This window comes from Phocoena phocoena, chromosome 2, assembly GCF_963924675.1.
Source record: "Phocoena phocoena chromosome 2, mPhoPho1.1, whole genome shotgun sequence".
NCBI lineage: Eukaryota > Metazoa > Chordata > Mammalia > Artiodactyla > Phocoenidae > Phocoena > Phocoena phocoena.
Genome location: NC_089220.1, coordinates 153,919,001 through 153,940,463, shown reverse-complemented (window position 1 = coordinate 153,940,463; position 21,463 = coordinate 153,919,001). Strand labels below are relative to the sequence as shown.

The 21,463-nt window shown below is 40.9% G+C and overlaps 1 protein-coding gene across 1 annotated transcript in view; it reads left to right on the top strand.

The window, feature by feature from the left end:
* Nucleotides 1-21,463, top strand: part of ITIH5 (inter-alpha-trypsin inhibitor heavy chain 5) — a 73,706-nt gene that overhangs the window by 27,541 nt on the left and 24,702 nt on the right. Inside the window, exons 6-7 of the mRNA XM_065871823.1 lie at nt 8,973-9,142; nt 12,736-12,852. Coding sequence (XP_065727895.1) covers nt 8,973-9,142; nt 12,736-12,852 — 287 coding nt within the window. The remainder of the gene's footprint in view (nt 1-8,972; nt 9,143-12,735; nt 12,853-21,463) is intronic.

The window sequence follows — 21,463 nt, the reverse complement described above, 5'->3', positions numbered from 1 at the left end:
TAAAAAAATCATTCTTGGTTTATCTGAAATTCAAATGTAACCGGACATCCTGTCTTTTTATTTGCTAAATCTGGTGCTCTGCCCTATTAAAGGCTGCATTGTGACTAATGGTTCACCCCCAGCTCCGGTTCCCCACTGCTGTGTGTCTTTCCCCTGGATCCAGTCTCCAGTCTGCAGCTGGAAGGGCATGGCCCCTCTTGGCCTCTGTACATTTGCCAGGAAGCAATCTGGTTGTTATGTGAGGGTTTCCAGCATTGTTCAGTGCAGAAATTATTGAGGTATGAATCATTTGGCTCCATAGTTGGATTTGTTTTTTTTTTTGTTCTGTTTTTAATGCTGATAGGAGGACCCATGTTACTTGTCTGTTTGAATGTTGGCTCTAGTTGGGTCGGCACTGGCTCTGAGCAGGGTGGCTCCGAGACACCAGGGAGGGTAGCCTTCTCTCTTTCACTTGGTACTGGTGACCATCCTGCTCTTCTCTGGGAGGCCTCACTCTGTTTCTTCCTTTCTCCTGCTGTCTTAGTTTGCTGTGCGAGGTGGGGTGTTGTCCGGGTGAATGGCACTGTCCACCGCAAGTGTGGCTGCACCCAGAGGTGGATGCAGGTGACATGTATCAACTAGAGCATCTGCCACACCCACCAGCACACTTTCAAGATGACCCTCTTGAAGGGCCCTTCCATTCATCTGCCCGAGTATGTGCCAATGTGCTGAGTCGTGTCCACGTTAAATGTTCCGCAAGCTTACCTTGAGTCCTCACCACGTCCTGTGCTGAATGCCTGGCACCTGCAGATGTCCAAGGCGTTGTCACTGCCCTTGAAGAGCTTAGAGTGGGCAGTTTTGAAAAATCAATACAAGTTTTTTTTGTAATTGAAGTGTAGTTGATTTACAATGTCGTGTTAGTTTCACGTGTACAGCACAGTGATTGTTATACATAAATATATATATATTTTTTCTCTATCAGATTCTTTTCCCTTATAGGTTATTGCAGAATATTGAGTATAGTTCCCTGTGCTATACAGTAGGTCCTTGTTGTTTATCTATTTTATATATAGTAGTGTGTGTGTATTAACCCCAAACTCCTAATTTATCCCTCCCCGCCTTTCCCCTTTGGTAACCGTAAGTTTGTTTTCTATGTCTGTGAGTCTATTTCTGTTTTGTAAATAAGTTCACTTAAAAATTAACAAAAGTTTTAAATTGTGGTAAAAAGCATATAACATTAAATTGACCATCCTAGTCGTTCTGCAGTGTACAGTTCAGTAGTGTTGTGTTTATTCAAAACCTCCAGAATGTCTTCATCTTCCCAAACTGCACCTCTATATCCATTTAACAACTCTCCCTTCTTCCACTGCCCCAGACCTTGGCAACCACCATTCTACTTTCTGTCTCTATGAGTTGAACAACTCTAGGGACCTCGTATAAGTAGAATCATACAGTATTTGTCTTTTCGTGACCGATTTATTTTACTTAGCATCATGTCTTCAGGGTTCCTCCATACTGTGGCACACAACAGGGTTTCCTTCCTTTTCATGGCTGACTGGTATTCCATTGTGCTTATAAACCACATTTTGTTCATCCATTTATCTGTAGAAGGACACTTGGGTTGCTTCCCCTTCTTGGCTATTGTGAATAGTATTGCTGTGAACATGGCATGTAGGGTCTTTGAGATCCTGCTTTCACTTCTATTGGGTATATGCCCCAGAGTGGAATTGCTGGATCATATGGCAGTTCTACTTTTAAGTTTTTGAGGAACCACCGTACCATTTTCTGCAGCGTTATACCATTTTATATTCCCACCAACAGTGCACAGGGGTTCCAGTTTTTCCACACCCTTGACAACATTTGCTATTTTCTGGTGGGTTTTTTTTGTTTCTTTTTGTGTGTGTGTGTGTGTGTTTTATTTGGTAGTAGCCATCCTAATGGGTAAGAAGAATTGGCAGTTTTGAATAGTAGTATAAGGACACCCTCTGTAAGGATGCATCTATAAAATGCCACCCAGGTTTTCTCAGTGATTGGGCCATGTTCTGCCTGAGTGCCAGAGGACAACGTAGAAGAATTTACCAGAAACCTCTTAGTCTTATATTCCTTTGCTGTCCTAGCACTGCTTTTGCTGGGCCTTCATTTGGTCCAGTTTCAAGCACTTAGAGCAGCTAATGTTGGAGGTCATCAGTGGACACAAAATGGTATCAGGAAGGGGTAATTCATGTTTTTAGGGGTTATCTGCATTTAGAATGTATGAGGTAGCTGTACTTGTTTTCATGCATAGTTTCTCTGGGCAAGTCATTCAAACAGGGAAACCTGAGACTCAGTAATGTATCGTTTTGGGGAAAGAAAGAGCTTTGAGTGAGGAGTGAAGTAGTAAGCTAATTGGCTAAGAAATCTGGGCAAACACCGCTTACCTATACAGTGATGGAGTTGCATTTGAACGCCTTCAGCTGTAACTTTGCATTATCATTCTATGCTATATGTTGTCATAACTATATGATGCTATTTTCCAAAAGGATTTAAAATACCAGCTATCAATACAGAGGAGAAAGCCCCGTTCCAATAAGAAAACCGCATGTAATAGGGGACTTACGATGGTATTTAAATTCTTTTCCGTCTTCATTGCCTCAACTTTACCACTTTGTTTTTCCCCGAGACCTATCCAATATAGGTACAGTTGACATACATTATGTTAGTTTCAGGTGTACAACAAAATGATTTCTTTGTATCTAATGCAAAATGATGACCACGATAAACCTAGCGACGTTCCTCACCATACGTGGTTACAGAATTGTTTTCCTTATGATGAGAACTTTTAAGGTCAGCTCCCTTAGCACCTCTTAAATATGCAACACAGTATTATTAACCATAATCGCCATGCCATAATTACATCCCCATCACTTTTTCTTTTAATGCTCTGCCAGTTTGCTTGAATGTTGTCTTTATCGTGACCATTGAAGGGTAGTTGGCCAATTATTCATATGTTTTTGACTTGCCCTTTATTGAAGAAATCTCCCCACTGGAGCCCAGGTGAGACGGTTACATAAGCAAGTATAGACAGTTTAGCCTCTTTTCCAAGGGGAAATGAGTAGACAGTGTTTGTTTGGAAATCCTTTTATAAAATCACCAGGTGTTGGCTGTTTTTCTCCGACAGTTGGCAAACCCAAGGCCCACAGGAAACAGAGGCCAGGAAATCCCCCATCAGTTGATCCAAAGAGGTGTAGCTTTCAGCTGATGACTTTGACTGTGGTTCTTTGCTCCTAAATCTTTTCACCTTTAGACACTGTACATACCAGTCAGCTTCCCTTTTCCCCCAGGTGGTTGTCTAGGAGGGGAGTGTTTATTTGTGAATAACATCCCTGTTCTCTTCATGCTTTATGCAAAATAGATGACGTGCCTTATCATTACAAGATAGAATCAGTGGGAAAAATAGGAATATTTAATGGCACTTGTATGCATGGCTCTTAACTTTATGGGGGCTCCTTGGAGAATCTGGTGAAAGCTACAGACATCTCTCCAGAAAAAAATACACATGTACACTTTCTTTTTTGAAAAAAATATTTATTTTATTTATTTATTTGGTTGTGCTGGGTCTTAGTTGCGACAGGTGGGCTCCTTAGTTGTGGCATGCGAACTCTTAGTTGTGGCATGCATGTGAGATGTAGTTCCCTGACTAGGGATCGAACCTGGGCCCCCTGCATTGGGAGCATGGAGTCTTAACCGCTGCGCCACCAGGGAAGTCCCTACATGTACACTTTCATGCCAAATTCTGTATATAATTTCAGGGAGCTCTTGGGAAGCTACTAATTCCATTATACTTTATAAAGATCATTCTCTGTATCAACATTCTTGAATTCCCTGTTAAGAATGTTCATTATGATGTGCATTTTTTCCTCTAAATAATGATTATTTGTTTTTACTAAGCTCTTAGTGGTGTAGAGAAACCTGTTACGGGAAAATGTAAACTGTGTGACCAAAGAGTTTTTTTTCCCTCATGAGTTGCCTTTCATCCTAGACAAAAAGAATAAGAAGGTACTTCTGAAGGGGGAGAGGCTGGGGCTATTATGTATTGAGCATCTACCATGTGCCATCCTCACTTGCTTTTATATATGATGTCACTTAATTCTGACTGTGATTCTATGATGTGGATTTAAAAGATGTGGAACTGAGGCTCAGATATATTAAGTCTGTCATTTTGAGTCTCCCCCAAACTCTAGAGCCCACTTCCTTCGGTATTATGTGGGTTCTAAAATAACACGTATCTTCTTGTTCGAAAATATGGGGCTTTAGGACAGGAAGAGGGCATCGTGGGGATGCTAGTGACCTGAGAAGCAGGGAACGGTGGGTGGGAAAAGAGCAGTCGGTGAATCTTCTCAAGGATGCTCTAGAGGCAGTCTTGTGCCCCCGAAGGTCATCTTACACAAGACCACTGATGCTTGGATTAAAACAGGGGGATGACATGAGAAGACACAGTATCCTTCAATTCAGAGCAATCACCGAAGTTCACTGCTATCCCTGACCAAGTGGGCACGAAGGAAGGCAAACCAATAGGAGGAAAAAATATGTGGTTTCTCATTAGAAAAGTAGGTCAGATTCTCACTCTTGGTCTGCTCCCAACCTGTTGCCTTGCACTCTTCATTATGTTTAGGACACATCCCGTGATTGCTGAGGGCCCTGCTACTAAATTAGCTCATTGTACTTACGATTTTGTGGCGGTCACCAGGATGAGCCCCAATTCACAGTCAGGAAAAGCTAAATAGTACTATTCTGCTTTGAGATTTTGGTCAGTAACTGTGGGCAGCCTATACTAATCTCATTGATTTTTTTCATTCTCTAATAAATTTTTTATTAAGATTTTTTCCTTCTCTAATAAAAAGAGGATTTTATTTTCTAGAGATACTACTCTGGAATTTTTCCCAGCAGACCTCTTTTTTTTTTGATAGGTAGTGGAAAATTCCTTGGGTCACATTGACTGTCTGGTACTTAGTGGGTGGAGGTCAATCTCAGGAACCGGGCTTCTTGGTGAATAACCCAACTGGGAATCAGCCCACTCTTTGGGCACATAAAATAAGCCTATTTAGAAGAATCTCATGAATTTTCATCATGCACTAGCAAACATCAGAGGTCAGTAGGAAACAAAAATAATAATACACTATCCTTTCTCATGGCTTATATCAAAGAGCCTAGTCAATTAATTATGAAGAGAGAAATTATACTTTTTAATCCTCAGTACTTTCATTCAACCATGAATGGTATTAATTCAGGGTAATTGTAAAGACCATTTCAATGAGAGAGACTTGAAACATGAAATAGTAGGTATGTCCTGACAGTGTAAAGAGAGTCAAATCTCATTCATGTAGAATTTTAAGGTTAGAGAGAATCTAGTGGCGCCCAATTACATATATCAAAGGCACATGACCACTGTCTTTGTGCAGGAACCAGAATCACCTGGAAGGATTGTGAAAGTACAGATTCCTGGGTCACACCTCCAGGGTTTCTGACTCAGAGTTTCTGGGATGAACCCAAGAATTTGTGTTTCTAGCAAGTTCCCAGGTGATACTGATGCTGCTGGCCCAAAACTACGTGGTAGAGCTGGTCTGCATCACCCCTGCAGGTGATGAGCCCATCCAGCGTTCGCTGGAACACTTCTAGTGAGATGAGTCGTGAAAGCTGCTTCTGCCAACAGGACATCTTTCTTAGAGCTTAGAGATGCTGCGCGAAAGTGCTTCCTCGTAACTCTGTCCCTGGTCCTCATTCTGCCAGCTGGAACTACAATGAATACACCTAATCCCCATATAAATGCCTACACAAACAGACTTACCCTAAGATAGAGGTTCATTTGGCAAATAATACTGTGTTCCATCCCAGGGATTGTTTGTTCCATCTATTGGACTATACAGCTTTCAATGAGTTTAATTTTTTTTAAAAATTGGGCTATGCCCAGAATAAAGTGTATAAGTCTTATGTGTGGAATTTAATGAATTTTTACCTATGTATATACCCAACCAGTTACCTTCAGGTCAAGACGTATTTTCAGCACCCCAAAAGGTCCCCTTATCCTCTTTCCCAGTCAGTATTCACCCCCCAAGGGAACCGCTAGGCTCCTTCAATTGCCATGAGTGAGTTATGCCTGCTCTTGAGTTTTGTGTAAATGGAAACAGAGTGAATACTTTCTTTTGTATCTTATGTTTTCACTCAAAATGACTCTCAGATTCAACCGTGTTGCGAATAGCAGTAGTTCTTTCCTCTTCGTTGCAAGAAGTATCCCAAGTTTGACACGTTGTGTTTTAGAATTCACTGGCCCTTCTATTTTTTGTACCCCTTTGTGGTTGATGATAATGTTAGCTAGCGTGACTGCCCACCATGAATCAGAATGGTGCTAGGTACATCACATCACAACCATTTCAATAGTGTGTTTGGTAGACCATTCATCCATCTTATAGATGAGATAACCAGGGCTCAATAACCTGCCCAGAGCCTCAGAGATGATGAGAGGCAGACCCAGTATCAAATGCAGGTCCTTCTGACTCATTTGTGATCCTGAGTTCTTAGCTTATGTATTATCATACCTCTCACTCTTGGGGCTTTGCCAGTAATGACAATGAAAGATCGACTCCAGGAAACACAGGCTGGCACTTGTCAGCATGCCTTTGAGATTTTCACAGCTCCTTCTTCAGATGAGCAGATCTGTTGGAAGTATGTTCTCTTGCATACAATTGACTTTCTGTAAGAACAGGCTTTCTGTTTGCTAGCTCTCTGGTCACTCCTGAAATCCCTGCCCTTGATAAGTACAAATAATAGAAGAGTCAGTTCTGCCTGCTGGTTCCTGTTAAGGTTACACCTAAATGGTCTCTAAATAATAATTGTCAGTTCTGTTGAAGGAAATGTCTAAGCTTCCTTTGACTTTTGTCTAATAAGCCATTAACAGAAAGAAGTTTATTCTTTTTTTTTTTTTTTTCGGTACGCGGGCCTCTCACTGTTGTGGCCTCTCCCGTTGTGGAGCACAGGCTCCGGACACGCAGGCTCAGCAGCCATGGCTCACGGGCCCAGCCGCTCCGCGGCATGTGGGATCTTCCCAGACCGGGGCACGAACCCGTGTCCCCTGCATCGGCAGGCGGACTCTCAACCACTGCGCCACCAGGGAAGCCCAAGAAGTTTATTCTTAAACACAAATTACCATGGACAAATTATACCTCATTTCCTTTTTTATTTTGCTAATTAGGGATGGAAAATTGCTGGTCAGCTTACTCCATGGTATCAACTTAAATAGATTTTAAAAGAGAATCAGATGCTGTGCAGCAGTTTTAATCCGGGCTTTGATTCCGGCTTTTGATTTATTCAGATAAAAAGTCCACATACTGATGTTTACGAATTCCTCATTTTGTTTTCATATTCTTCATGATGCATGCAGATCTCAAAAATTTGGGTTTCTTTTATTCGGTATATAGACATGGTGTATGGATTTACAAAGGTGGGTAGTCCACGAAATAATTCTCTGTAGTGTGTCCTACGGAAGGAATGAAGGTTAGGAGTGAAACGAGATGCTCTTTGTCATTACTAATTTTTCTTAAATCACATAAAATCCATTTATCCTCTTTCTGGAATTCTAATTTATATCCTAAGTTTCATGCTGGGGAAAGCTTTGGGAAATTTTTTCTTTAAAGAGTCATAAGTTTTCTGGACAAACAGTACGTTAGAGCAACCAAATGATTGATGGAGGAAGAGTGTTCCTTACTGAAGAATTCCATATGGAAGGAATGACAGAATTAGAAAGCAGCCTTCTGCGACTCTAATGAAATAGCGAACAGGCAGACATCATCAGTGATTGATAAAACTATTAAGGGAAAGACTGATGAGGAACTTTATCGTGGGTGATCAGAACCCACCATGAATCTTACTGCAACTAAAAGTAGCCAACTGGATATTGTGTACTTTCTGATGTGATAAAGTAGTAGGGACTTAGCATCACCAAGAAGCGTTCTTGTCCATGTCACTGAAGCTGAGTGTAGCCTGTCTCTAGCTCTACCCACCAGAACACAGGAACTACAGGGGACTGAGCTGTGATTCTCAATCTTAACTGAGCATTAGACTCCCACGGGGAATTTAAACATCCTGATGCCTCGGCTGTGTCGCAGACCAATTAAATGAGCTCTTGGCCCGGGCATTGGTATGTTTTCTACTCCCCCAGATGCTACATTCAACCCAGAATTGGGGACCAGGGCTTCAGAAGAGCAAGTTAAAAGACAGGACAAGTAAACAATCACAAAATACAGAATGTAAGAAACTCCGTAGGACAAATAACCAGTGTTTTACAACACTTATGTGTAGCATTAGAAAAAAGGTGAAGAGGGGGGACACTAGTGGATTAAAAGAGATTTAAGAAACATAAACCAAATGTGATGTGGGGACTTTGTTATGATCCTGATTCAAACAAAGCAACTGTTCCCAGATAGGTTCTAGAGACTCAGGAAAATTTAAATACAAACTGAGTATAGGTTGATAATTAAGCACTGAGCATTAATTTTGTTACTTGTGCCAGTGGTTTTGTGGTTACACTAAAAAGTGTTCTTGTAGTTAGAGATATATACTGAAGTATTCATGGATGAAGTATGATGGCTCAGATTTGTTTTAAAATTCTAGGAAACAATTGTGAGAGGATACATAAAAACAGACGCAGAAGATTGGTAAAAGGTTGATAACTGTTAAAGTCAGGTGATGGGTACATGGGAGTTCATTTTACTGTTCTGTCTACTTTTGCGTATTTTAAAAATTCTTAAAAGATTTAAAAGGAGGCATAGAAGTGAAATATATGCTAACATACCTGGTGCATCGTGATACGTTATCTGTACAAAGTTTTGGGAGTTCATATGAAACATAAACCTGCACTGAAATAAAGTCTAACACTTTGTGTCCATGCAAAATAGATCTTGTTTCTTTTCAGGAAAAATTTATGTATTCAGTTATTAATTATCTTTATATCTTGCTTACAGATGATTCTGGGCCACCTCCTTCTACTGTTATCAACCAAAACGAAACTTTTGCCAAAGTCGTTTTTAAACCTACTGTGGTCCAACAAGCCAAGATTGCCCAGAATGGCATTTTGGGAGATTTCATCATTAGATATGATGTTAATAGGGAACAGAGCATTGGGGACATCCAGGTAATGGGTTCGTTGTTGTTGTTTCATGTTAGTTGCTTGATACTCTTAGTTAACACCTAGAACTAGGGATTTCAATACTTACCTAAGGGAGAGACAACTACCAATTCTTAGGAAATCTGTTTTAACCCCAAATATGTCTCCAAGAAGACCAGCAGTGTTCCCTTGCTGGAGGCTGTGGTTATCTGTTTCCTGCTTCAGTAATCTGGAGGCAAATGAAACCTATAATCTAATTTTCCCTGTGGTGTTTTAGATGAAGTTAGAACTTAGTTCGTCTTCAATTTTAATTTAGAGAGACTGGCCCATGGCTCCTTTTTCTTAGGTTATGTTGCTCCAAAGACAGGGCGGGAATATCAAAATGTATTAATGTGCATCCAGAATGTAAGCAGTCTTTATGTCTTAACATGAAAGGTGGTTAGGAAAAACCAGATAATGAAGGGAGCAGGATTCTCAAGTGACAAGGGTCAAGAAGGGATGGATAATTTAAATTGATTTAGTCAGTGTAGTCGATATACTTTTAAGGAATGACTTTATACAGATTAAATTAGCAATGAGTCAAAGATGTCACAAAGAAAGAAAACTACAGACCAATATCACTGATGAACATAGATGCAAAAATCCTCAACAGAATACTAGCAAACAGAATCCAACAGCACGTTAAAAGGATCATACGGGCTTCCCTGGTGGCGCAGTGGTTGAGAGTCCACCTGCCGATGCAGGGGACACGGGTTCATGCCTCGGTCTGGGAAGATCCCACATGCCGTGGAGCGGCTGGGCCCATGGGCCATGGCCGCTGGGCCTGTGCGCCTGGAGCCTATGCTCTGCAACGGGAGAGGCCAAGACAGTGAGAGGCCCGCGTACCACAAAATAAATAAATAAATAAAATAAAAGGATCATACAGCATGATCAAGTGGGGTTTATCCCAGGAATGCAAGGATTCTTCAATATACGCAAATCAATCAAGGTGATACACCATGTTAACAAATTGAAGGAGAAAAACCATATGGTCATTCAATAGATGCAGAGAAAGCTTTCAACAAAATTCAACACCCATTTATGATAAAAACTCTCCAGAAAATGGGTATAGAGAGAACTTACCTCAACATAATGAACGCCATATATGACAAACCCACAGCCAACATTGTTCTCAATGGTGAAAAACTGAAACCATTTCCTCTAAGATCAGGAATAAGACAAGGTTGTCCACTCTCACCACTATTATTCAACATAGTTTTGGAAGTTTTAGCCACAGCAATCAGAGAAGAAAAAGAAATGAAAGGAATCCAAATTGGAAAAGAAGTAAAGCTGTAACTGTTTGCAGATGGCATGATACTATACATAGAGAATCTTAAAGATGCTACCAGAAAACTACTAGAGCTAATCCATGAATTTGGTCAAGTAGCAGGATGCAAAATTAATGCACAGAAATCTCTTGCATTCCTATACACTAATGATGAAAAATCTGAAAGTGAAATTAAGGAAACACTCCCATTTACCAGTGGAACAAAAAGAATAAAATACCTAGGAATAAACCTACCTAAGGAGACAAAAGACCTGTATGCAGAAAACTATAAGACACTGATGAAACAAATTAAAGATGATACAAACAGATGGAGAGCTATACCATGTTCTTGGATGGGAAGAATCAACATTGTGAAAATGACTATACTACCCAAAGCAATCTGCAGATACAATGCAATCGCTATCAAACTACCAATGGCATTTTTCACTGAACTAGAACAAAAAATTTCACAATTTGTATGGAAACACAAAAGACCCCGAATAGCCAATGCAATCTTGAGAAAGAAAAACAGAGCTGGAGGAATCAGGCTCCCTGACTTCAGACTGTACTACAAAGCTACAGTAATCAAGACAGTATGGTACTGGCACAAAAACAGAAGTATAGATCAATGGAACAGGATAGAAAGCCCAGAGATAAACCCACACACATATGGTCACCTTATCTTTGATAAAGGAGGCAAGAATATACAATAGAGAAAAGACAGCCTCTTTAATAAGTGGTGCTGGGAAAACTGGACAGCTACATGTAAAAGAATGAAATTAGAACACTCCCTAACACCATACACAAAAATAAACTCAAAATGGATTAAAGACCTAAATGTAAGGCCAGACACTATAAAACTCTTAGAGGAAAACATACGCAGAACACTCTACAACATAAATCACAGCAAGATCCTTTTTGACCCACCTCCTAGAGAAGTGGAAATAAAAACAAAAATAAACAAATGGGACCTAATGAAACTTCAAAGCTTTTGCACAGCAAAGGAAACCATAAACAAGACCAAAAAACCCTCAGAATGGGAGAAAATATTTGCAAATGAAGCAACTGACAAAGGATTAATCTTCAAAATTTACAAGCAGCTCATGCAGCTTAATATCAAAAAAACAACCCAATCCAAAAATGGACAAAAGACCTAAATAGACATTTCTCCAAAGAAGACATACAGATTGCCAACAAACACATGAAAGGATGCTCAACATCACTAATCATTAGAGAAATGCAAATCAAAACTACAATGAGGTATCACCCCACACCAGTCTGAATGGCCATTGTCAAAAAATCTACAAACAACAAATGCTGGAGAGGGTGTGGAGAAAAGGGAACCCTCTTGCACTGTTGCTTGGAATGTAAATTGATACAGCCACTATGGAGAACAGTATGGAGGTTTCTTAAAAAGCTAACAATAGAACTATCTATCATAAGACCTAGCAACCCCACTACTGGGCATATACCCTGAGAAAGCCATAAGTCAAAAAGGGTCACGTACCACAATGTTCACTGCAGCTCTATTTACAATAACCAGGACATGGAAGCAACCTAAGTGTCCATCAACAGATCAATGGATAAAGAAGTTGTGGCACATATATACAATGGAATATTACTCATCCATAAAAAGAAACAAAATTGAGTTATTTGTTGTGAGGTGGATGGACCTAGAGTCTGTCATACAGAGTGAAGTAAGTCAGAAAGAGAAAAATACCATATGCTAACCATATATATGGAATCTAAAAAAAAAAAAATAAGGTTCTGAAGAACCTAGGGACAGGAGAGGAATAAAGACACAGCCGTAGAGAACGGACTTGAGGACACAGGGAGTGGGAAGGGTAAGCTGGGACGAGGTGAGAGAGTGGCATGGACGTATATGCACTACCAAGTGTAGAATAGATAGCTAGTGGGCAGCAGCCGCATAGCACAGGGAGATCAGCTCAGTGCTTTGTGACCACCTAGAGGGGTGGGATAGGGAGGGTGGGAAGGAGAAATAAGAGGGAGGAGATATGGGGATAAATGTGTATGTATAGCTGATTCACTTTGTTATAAAGCAGAAACACACCACTGTAAAGCAATTATACTCCCATAAAGCTGTTTAAATAAATAAACAAATTAATTCATTAATTTGCAATTAGTTGGAGGAATCAGGACCATGGATGCTTTTGCTCTGGGTACGGAATCTGGCCCTAGACTCTGTTTCATGCTACCTTTGACTTTTATTAGAGATCCCATAGACTATCCATTTTGGTTTGTTTTCCTGCCTAATCTGGGTACTACCATTTTTACATTCTTTCCCCTCCACCAGGTTCTAAATGGCTATTTTGTGCACTACTTTGCCCCCAAAGACCTTCCTCCGTTACCCAAGAATGTGGTGTTTGTGCTTGACAGCAGTGCCTCCATGGTGGGAACCAAACTGCGGCAGGTGAGTGAGTGCTTCCTGCCCGTTTTTTCCTCTCTCACATTTGCCTGGGACAGTGATGTTCTCAGTGAATAGAATTCAACTGATGACAAATGTCTGCTTTACCATTCAGCTGTTTCTGCCTGTGGGGAACCTTCCTGAACTGATTCAGTTAAGCCATGGACATAAATTATCATTTCAGCCTGGGGGTTTTAGGAGAGCAGAGGGCTGTAGAAACACCTTGAAATAAAGGGGACTGGCAGGGTAGATAATGTGAATGCGACGGGAATACAACGAGAAGGCCACTCAACAGCACCATTGTTGATGGAATAATTCCTTTCAGTAGTGATGTCCTTTGAGAACAATGGAATAAAATCATTGGCAGCCCCCTTGGCCTGTAGTTAGAACCAAGGACTTGTATCTCAGTAATTCAGGACTAATATTCTCACAGTATTTAGGATGAATCTTAGAATTCCAGGGATGGGGGGACATTAAGGGGACCTGTAGTCTGTGCTGAAAAATTAAATTATCCCCCAAATACGACTATTTACATTTTTTCACAAACCATAGGAAAAGACTATTCCTTATCCTATTCTTGTATCATAAATATCAGAAATTTGCATTTATAGTATATTTCCAACTCACATAATGGAAAACAGAACTTTTTCTGTACTGGTTGCCAGACCAACGAATATCTCTACATTCAACAAAGAATTAGGTCTCTTTCTTAATTCATTATCTGTTTTTATCAATTAATGATAAATACATGGTCTAATGAGTAAAATAGTATCTGAAACCTCTTAGGAACCCTCTGTCCCCCCTGTTTCCACCCCTAGGTTTCCCTCCACATAGAATTGAACCTGATCGTAGCTGATAAATTATTGCAAACATTTTCTGTTATTACTTTGTAGTTACTTTCACCATTTATATTTTTAAAAAGATGCAGTATTATATGTATATATAGACCTTACCATGCGGCTTGTGGGATCTTAGTTCCCCAACCAGGGACTGAACCCAGGTCCCTGGCATTGGAAGTGTGGCGTCCTAACCACTGGACTGCCAGGGAATTCCCAGTATAATATATTGATGTTTTCTCCATGACGTCTGATTTCCCCCCACCCAAAAATAGTGAAAAATATATTCAAAAATGTGATACAAGGATTTTTTTTTAACTCTTTTCTTTTGCAGGATAGCCAAATATAATTTTTAACTTGTATAAGGGGAAGATAACCTCTCCTGTAAGCTAGATTTTCCTGGTTCTTCTGCATCACATTCTTGTACAGTCAGCCTGCTGACTCCTTCCTTTCTAATACTTTTTCTTCATTCAGCATCTCTGACCTTCCATCTGGGATTCCTTTTTTTTTTTTTTTTTTCCTTTTTTTGCACCTGAAGAACATTCGCTGGTATCTTTTTAATGGTGAGTCTGCTGGTACAGACTTCTCAGTTTTTGCTTGTCTGAAATGATTTATTTCCCTCTCCCTCTTTAAGAATATTATTACTGGGGATGTCAGTTCTAGGTTGGCAGTGATTTTCTTTCAGCCCATTGAAGGTATATTCCATTGTCGCCTGGGTTCCATTGTTGCTGTTGAAAAGTCCATAATAATTTAAACTGTCGTTCCTCTAAAGGTAATCTTTTATGGTCAACTGTCTTTAAGATTTTCCTCTTCATCTTTAGTTCTCTGTAGTTTTAAAATGATGGTTCTAAGTGTGTATTTCTTCTTATTTTTTTCTCCCTGAAGTTCCTAAGGCTTCATGAATTTGGGGATTCATGGGAAAGGCGTCAGCTGTCATCCATGAAATTGCTTCAATTCACTTTTCCTCCTGGGATTCCAATGTTAGATTTTTTTTCTCCATATTCTCTGTGTTTCCCATGATGTCTTCTGTATATTTCAAATTTTGCCTTTCCATGCTTCATTCCAGCCTGTCTTCCAGTTCACAAATTCTCCCTTCAGGTCTGATCTGCTGTTGAACTCATCCATTGAGTTATTTCAGGTATTGTGTTTTTTAGTTCTAGAATTTCCATTTGATTCTTTTTCAGATTTGCTCTCTCACTTTTTAGAATGTTATGTACTAAGTTTTTAATATTTTTTTATATTCTCAAGCACAGTACACATAGCAATTTAAAGTACATATCTGATAATTACAAACTCTGGAGCCACTTAAGAGCTGTTTTGATTGCCACTCATCTTTCCTCCAGTGTGACTGGTTATCTTCAATTGTGTGATGGACATTATATTGAAAATGTTTTGTAGAAATAGTTTGAGGCCTAGGATCAGGATCTATTCCTCTAGAGAGTTTTGAGTTATTTCTATCAGGTTCCTGGGGGAATAACAAACTGGGATCATTTTAGTCCATTTTCAGGGCTTGAGATTTTTATGGGCAGACCAGATGGCTCAGAGCTGGATTGCAGTCCTTTCAAAAACTGGTTTATTTCTATCCTTGGAGATCTCTGGACATCAGCTCTTGGATGCTTCAGCTAAAAAGTGATCCCAGATGCTGAGCCCACCTCTTTAAATTTTCATCTTCTCCCAGATATTTTTCTCACTATTTTATTAACTCTTTGATACTTTCAAGATTTAAAAATATATACATTTTGTTTAACTTTTCAATTGTTCTTAGTGGGAAGGTTGAGTACAAATTGCATGTAGGTTTTACTTATGGGCATCATTTTCCAAAGTTTTATTCACATATAAGTGAAGCATTCTTTTGTTGTGGTTGATTATTTATTGATGTTTCAGAGGCCTTGTAACCTTTCCATATTTACTAAGTACTCTGTAAAGTTCTTTGCTTTATGTACTCCAGGTTCTTAAATGCCATTTGTTTGCTAAGTTGTTTTTGTGCCTTTGGTGGATAATATCAATAGATGTTGACAGAAGGATAATCATGGCTTCTTTTGAGACCACTGTTGGCCACAGAATACAGTGTTCATTAGGCCTTGTATATGATCCAGTGTAATAATTCCCGTTTGGAATTCCAGTCAGTTAACAGCTACAGAGTAGGTGCCATGTGCTACATTTCCCTGTGTATCTCATTAAATTCCTATGCACCTATTGCACTTCAGATTTTCTGGGGTTTTTTTTCTCTTTTCTTTAAGACAACAAGCTTCGTGAGGGCGGGGTTTGGGTTTCCTCTATAGAAAACAGCATTTGATGAAGATACTGATGATTAAAGTTGCTGCAACCAATCTGAATTCAGTAAATATTTTATATTTTGATATTTTTACTTACCATCATATTATAAATTATCCAATGGTTTTAAATATTCTTTCAAAACCTGATTTTAATGGCCACAGAGCAGCACTATTCAACAGAAACTTCTGTGAGAATGGGGATGTTTGGTACCACTGCTATCCAGTATGGTAGCCACTTGTCACATGTGGCTACTGAGCATTTGAGCAACCGAGGAGCTGAATATTTAATTTTAATACATTTAAATTTAAATACCGCATGTGGCTGATGGCTACCATTATTGGACAGTGCAGCTAAACAATATTTACTCCACCACCACGAGAGACTTCGAAGTTATTTCCATTTTTTGCTAATATAAGCAGCATCAGAATGACTGTCTTCAGTAGAAATCCGTGGCTGTATGCCTGATCATTTTCTTTCGTTACCTTTTTTAGAAGTAGGGCAAGGATCACCAACCCATTTGTAGTTTTAAATTCATATTGCAAAAACATTTTTCCGGAAAGACTGTACCAGTTTATAACTTTTAAACCATACTAAGAATTCTAAATAAATGAAGCAGTTAAAAGTAATCAATGAACCACATGCCAAAATATGTAAGAAAATATAGGTGCACATTTAACTACTTTTGAAGTAAGGAAAGACTTTCTAAACTTAAAAGCAATGAAAGTAATTACAAAGGAAGAAGATCAATAACTTCAGCTATATAAAAATTTCAAACTTCTGTTTTAAATAAAAAGGGAACAAAAGACTGGGGAAAACTTTGCAGCAAAAAGAGGTTTATCTTTAATATATAAAGTGCTATATGAGGAGGAAAGGAGTTTATCTTTAATATGTAAAGAGCTACTCCAGATCAATGAAATTAATCCTGTATAAGAAAATGGGCAAAGGATGTGAAACAATTTACAGAGAAGAAATAAGAAGATTCAATAAGATTATGAAAAAGAGTCAATTGTACTAGTAACTAAAGAAATGCAAGTTTAAAGAAATACGATTTTCATCTTCATAATGTAAATTATTTATAATGACAGTTTCTATTGTATGCATTTGTAGAACTCAACAAAATTATAATATTTAAATGATTTCCCAATAAATATTAAGAAACACCCAAATGGTAAAATGCATGATCAGTTCTACTGCATGGTCACAAGAAGGCCATTCATCACCCAAAGGCTACAGCAGCTTGAAAGCCTCTCACATCTTCAGGAACCTGAGTCACTTCAGGATTTAACCTCAAGCCCAGTCCATTCCAGTGCACATGGGTCTTCTCCCACTTCTTATAGGAGAACTATCAATAACCTTCTTACCAAATAACCCCCAGAAAGATAAATCCGGCCCCAAATTGTGCAGACAAAATCAATGAACTGAACAAGGGACTCCTAGACTTACTTTTAATGATAACATAATTCAGGCACTTCTTAAAAATGGAGCATGAAGCATTTTCAATATGCTAAGGCAATTACATGAATTATTTAATTAATGAGTATTTAATCTTTATAACGATTTGGTTGTCATCCCCATTTTACTGATGGAGAAACTGAGGCTTTGCAAAGGTAGATTACACAGCTAGTAAATGGCAGGGCCAGGCTTCAAAGCCAGGTCTGACCCTGAAGGCCACAAATCAAACCAAGATGCTGTGAGGTCTCAGTGAAAGTAACGGGGTGATGAGACAGCATTCCCATGTGAAGTGACAGATGTGCAGATGGCAACACGGTCAATGCCTTTACATTTCAGGACTCGGTTGAGAAGGCTGCATCTAGAGGGAGGGATTTCCTTACCAAGTGCAGTGTGATGATAGATGTCACTCTGTTTGTTAGTCTCCCCTCTTCCTTCATTCCTGGATAGGGAATCCCATTCCTTGCAAGGCACTGAACGTCTGGCATGCACTCTGCAGGCTTCTGAGCCGCAGTGTGGCCGCTTTCCAGGAGCACCACCCTAGAGCAGCCAAACACATGTCAGAAGCCTCCAGGCAATTTCTAAAGCCTGTGGCTGCCTTGAGTGGTTTTGAAAACCGCTGACTGTTTTAGCAGCTCTCATCTCCTTGAAGGCCACAGCCCTGAGTGAACAGCTTAACCGGCTCTTTGTAGCGTCTGGTACACAGTATTGTGTCCCCTGGTGAAGAGGGAGATTACCCCCAAACACAGGGCTTTGGTGATATGTCAGCAGGCTTGGCCACATTAGCCATGTGTCTCGGGTCCACTCTTGTGCTGTGAAGAATCACGCATTCACTCTCGTCCTGGATGTTCTTGGCTCCCGCATCTTTGAAGGGCCCAAGATACTTCACTGTATTTATCACCACGTTGGCCATATAGTTGGTATTGAGTAAGTACTTAAACAACTGATCTATAAGGAATTGGAAAGGTCATTTCACCTTAAAATGTATTCTTAGTCAAGGGTCTGTCAGTACCTGGAGAGCGCCCAAAACTGTGTGCGTTTGGCATTTTCTCATTCTGATCCTCACATCCTGGTAGGAATGTGAGCCTGGATGCCGGGACTTAACCAGCCTGGGGGCAGCTTCAGCGTCTCCTGCAGCTGCTGGCTCAGGGCTCAGCTCTGTTCTCTCTCCACCTGCTCTTGCTGAAAAATATACTGAGATGGCTCTGGTGTTGGGTCAGGCGAGATTTCTGCCTCCCAGCTTGAGTTTGTGAAACTTCTTAGTGAGACGGGGATCTGAAGAGGAACAAAAACCGTGAGCGGGTTAGACCTTTTTTACTCTGTCTGGTTACCTGCTTAAGGGATTGGCACAAACAAACATACGTGGGAACACTGAGGATAGTAGGTGTCTATTAAATACAGTCTTCTTTGACAAGGGTCTGCATGTTCTTCTCTTTCTTTGCCCTAAGCTATATAATTGGATCTACTACTTTTGCCCTCATATTAAGGAGCTTGGATAAGGGACCCGCTTTGGCGACCAAGCAGTGGCTAATACATGAGTTAACAGATGTCTTTCATGCCATAACTTTCCGCAGACTTTTCCCCATAATCGGTGCCATTCTCTGCCAGTCCTAGACTCCCATGTGGCTTTGGGAGGTTGTCTTCCTTTCTCTGTTTAATGTAGTCAACAGTTTTCAAGGGCAAAGAACAAGCGCAGTGTTGCTTATCTGTAATTGCCAAACTAAAATGAGGGGAAATGTGAGCTTGTGAATTGGAGAGCTCGCATCTGAATTTCATTTGTGCTTCCTTAACTCGCTTACTTCGTGCTCCAGAACCTCACTTTCCTCTTCTCTGTGCAAAATTGGGCTTCCACGCGCTATTTGGACATTCTGTGTGTAACCTTATAGACAAATGGTCTGTAAGCTCCACGGGTTTGGGAACCATCTTGGTTCTGATCATTAGAGTACACAGTCCCAGCACCTAGCATGGTACCTGGCATGTAGCAGGGTAGTGATTTTTGCTGAAAAACCCACCAGAGCATAAATTATTAAATGTAACTGGCATTTTTCAAGGTAGTAGCTACAGCCCCTGAGTGACCAGCAGGTACCCAGCACACTAAGGGTTTTCCATACATTTGTTCATTTCATCCTCCAACAATCCATTGAAATAGACATGGTTATCCCTATTTTGTAGATGAGAAGGTGAGGGACAGGAAGGTGATGTAAGTGCCCTGAAATATACAAAGTTATATGTAGAAAAGTTTGGAGTCAAGCCGGGTCTACCCCACCCTGAAGCTCTTCCCCATAACATTCTTCACTGTATCATGAGGGCGTAACTTCAGGCCAGTGCTCAGGCTTTCAGGCTCTACCTGTTCTTTTTCTTTTCCTGTTTTTTTTTTTCCTTTCTTTTTTTAAATTGAAGTATAGTTGATGTACAATGTTGTATTAGTTTCAGGTACAGCAAAGTGATTCAGATATAGATATTCTTTTTTTTTTTTTTTTTTTTTTTTTTTTTTTGCGATACGTGGGCCTCTCACTGCTGTGGCCTCTCCCGTTGCAGAGCACAGGCTCCGGACGCGCAGGCTCAGCGGCCATGGCTCACGGGCCCAGCTGCTCCGCGGCATGTGGGATCCTCCCGGACCGGGGCACGAACCCGCGTCCCCTGCATCGGCAGGCGGACTCTCAACCACTGCGCCACCAGGGAAGCCCAGATATAGATATTCTTTTTCAGATTCTTTTCCCTTGTAACAGCAGTCCCCAACCTTTTTGGCACCAGGGACCGGTTTCGTGGAAGACAATTTTTTCGTGGGCCAGGTGGGGCGGGTATGGTTCAGGCGGTAATGCGAGCCATGGGGAACGGCAGATGAAGCTTCCCTTGCTCGCCTGCCGGCACTCGCCTCCTGCTCTGCGGCCTGGCTCTTAACAGGAGACTCCCCACCCTATAAGGCGGGGGTTGGGGACCCCCACCTTATAGGTTATTACAAAATATTGAGTATGGTTCCCTGTGCTAGACAGTCGGTCCCTGTTGGTTGTCTATTTTATATACAATACCTATTCTTATGCCAAGTGAGGAGATCACTTGAATGCTGCCCATCTCAGGTGAGTGCACAGAGGTCACCTGCCCTGAGAGACTTCAACCAGCAGCGTGCTGTTGTGAGAAATGAATGGAGCTGCTGCTCTGATACACAGAATTAACTGTTAGTGTTTCCTTATTTAGCTTTAAGCCCACCTGGGGCGTGTGCAGGGATGCAAGCCGCTTTCCCTCTTATGATTTGGGTTGGACGGGCTGAGCATGAGGATGGAGACCACAGAGGTGCAGAGTGAGGAATCTCGGTACCGTGAGGTCCAGTGGTGTCCGCTGGTACATTCCTTTTAGCCGTTCTCTTCAAGAGCATGTGGATCTGCCACAGTGAGAAAGAGAGGATGCTGGAAAGACGTTAAGATGTGGAGAGAGTACCTTTGAAGTGGTGGGGATCAAAGGAGGGCAGTCTGAGTTTCACTGAGCAGCCCGGAAGAATGCTGGACAGGGCCAGCCCGGCCCAGAAGGACCTCGGGGAGGTGACCTGGTTGGAGGAGAGAGCTCCCTGCACACGTGAAGGAGCTCAGAAAGGAGGGATGCAGGCGTACAAAGGAGATCATGTCTAAGAAATCTGGAGTCTCCAGAGGTTGGCACCGTGCACCTGTCATGCAAATAAAAAATGGACAGTATAAGGTTTGGGCCCTCCTGCCTTACTTTTTCAGGCTGCAGGCCTTGTGGTGAGCCTCTGAAAGCATGACTCCAGTTAATAACACAATGTCCAGTTTCCCTCTTTCCAGTTTTCTAGGACGGGGGTCAGCAAACGTTTTCTAAAAATAACAGACCAGTGAATATCTTAAGCTTTACAGGCTGGATGGACTCTGTCGTAATGACTGAACTCTGCCGTCGTAGTGCAAAGGCAGCTGTTGCAACGTGCGAAGAAATGGGCTTGTCGTCTTCCCATAAAATTGTACTTATTCAAAAGAAGCAGCAGCCTGGATTCGGCCCCCAGGCCATGGTTGGCTGACCCCTGATCTAGAGTGACGGCTAATTGGTGTTGT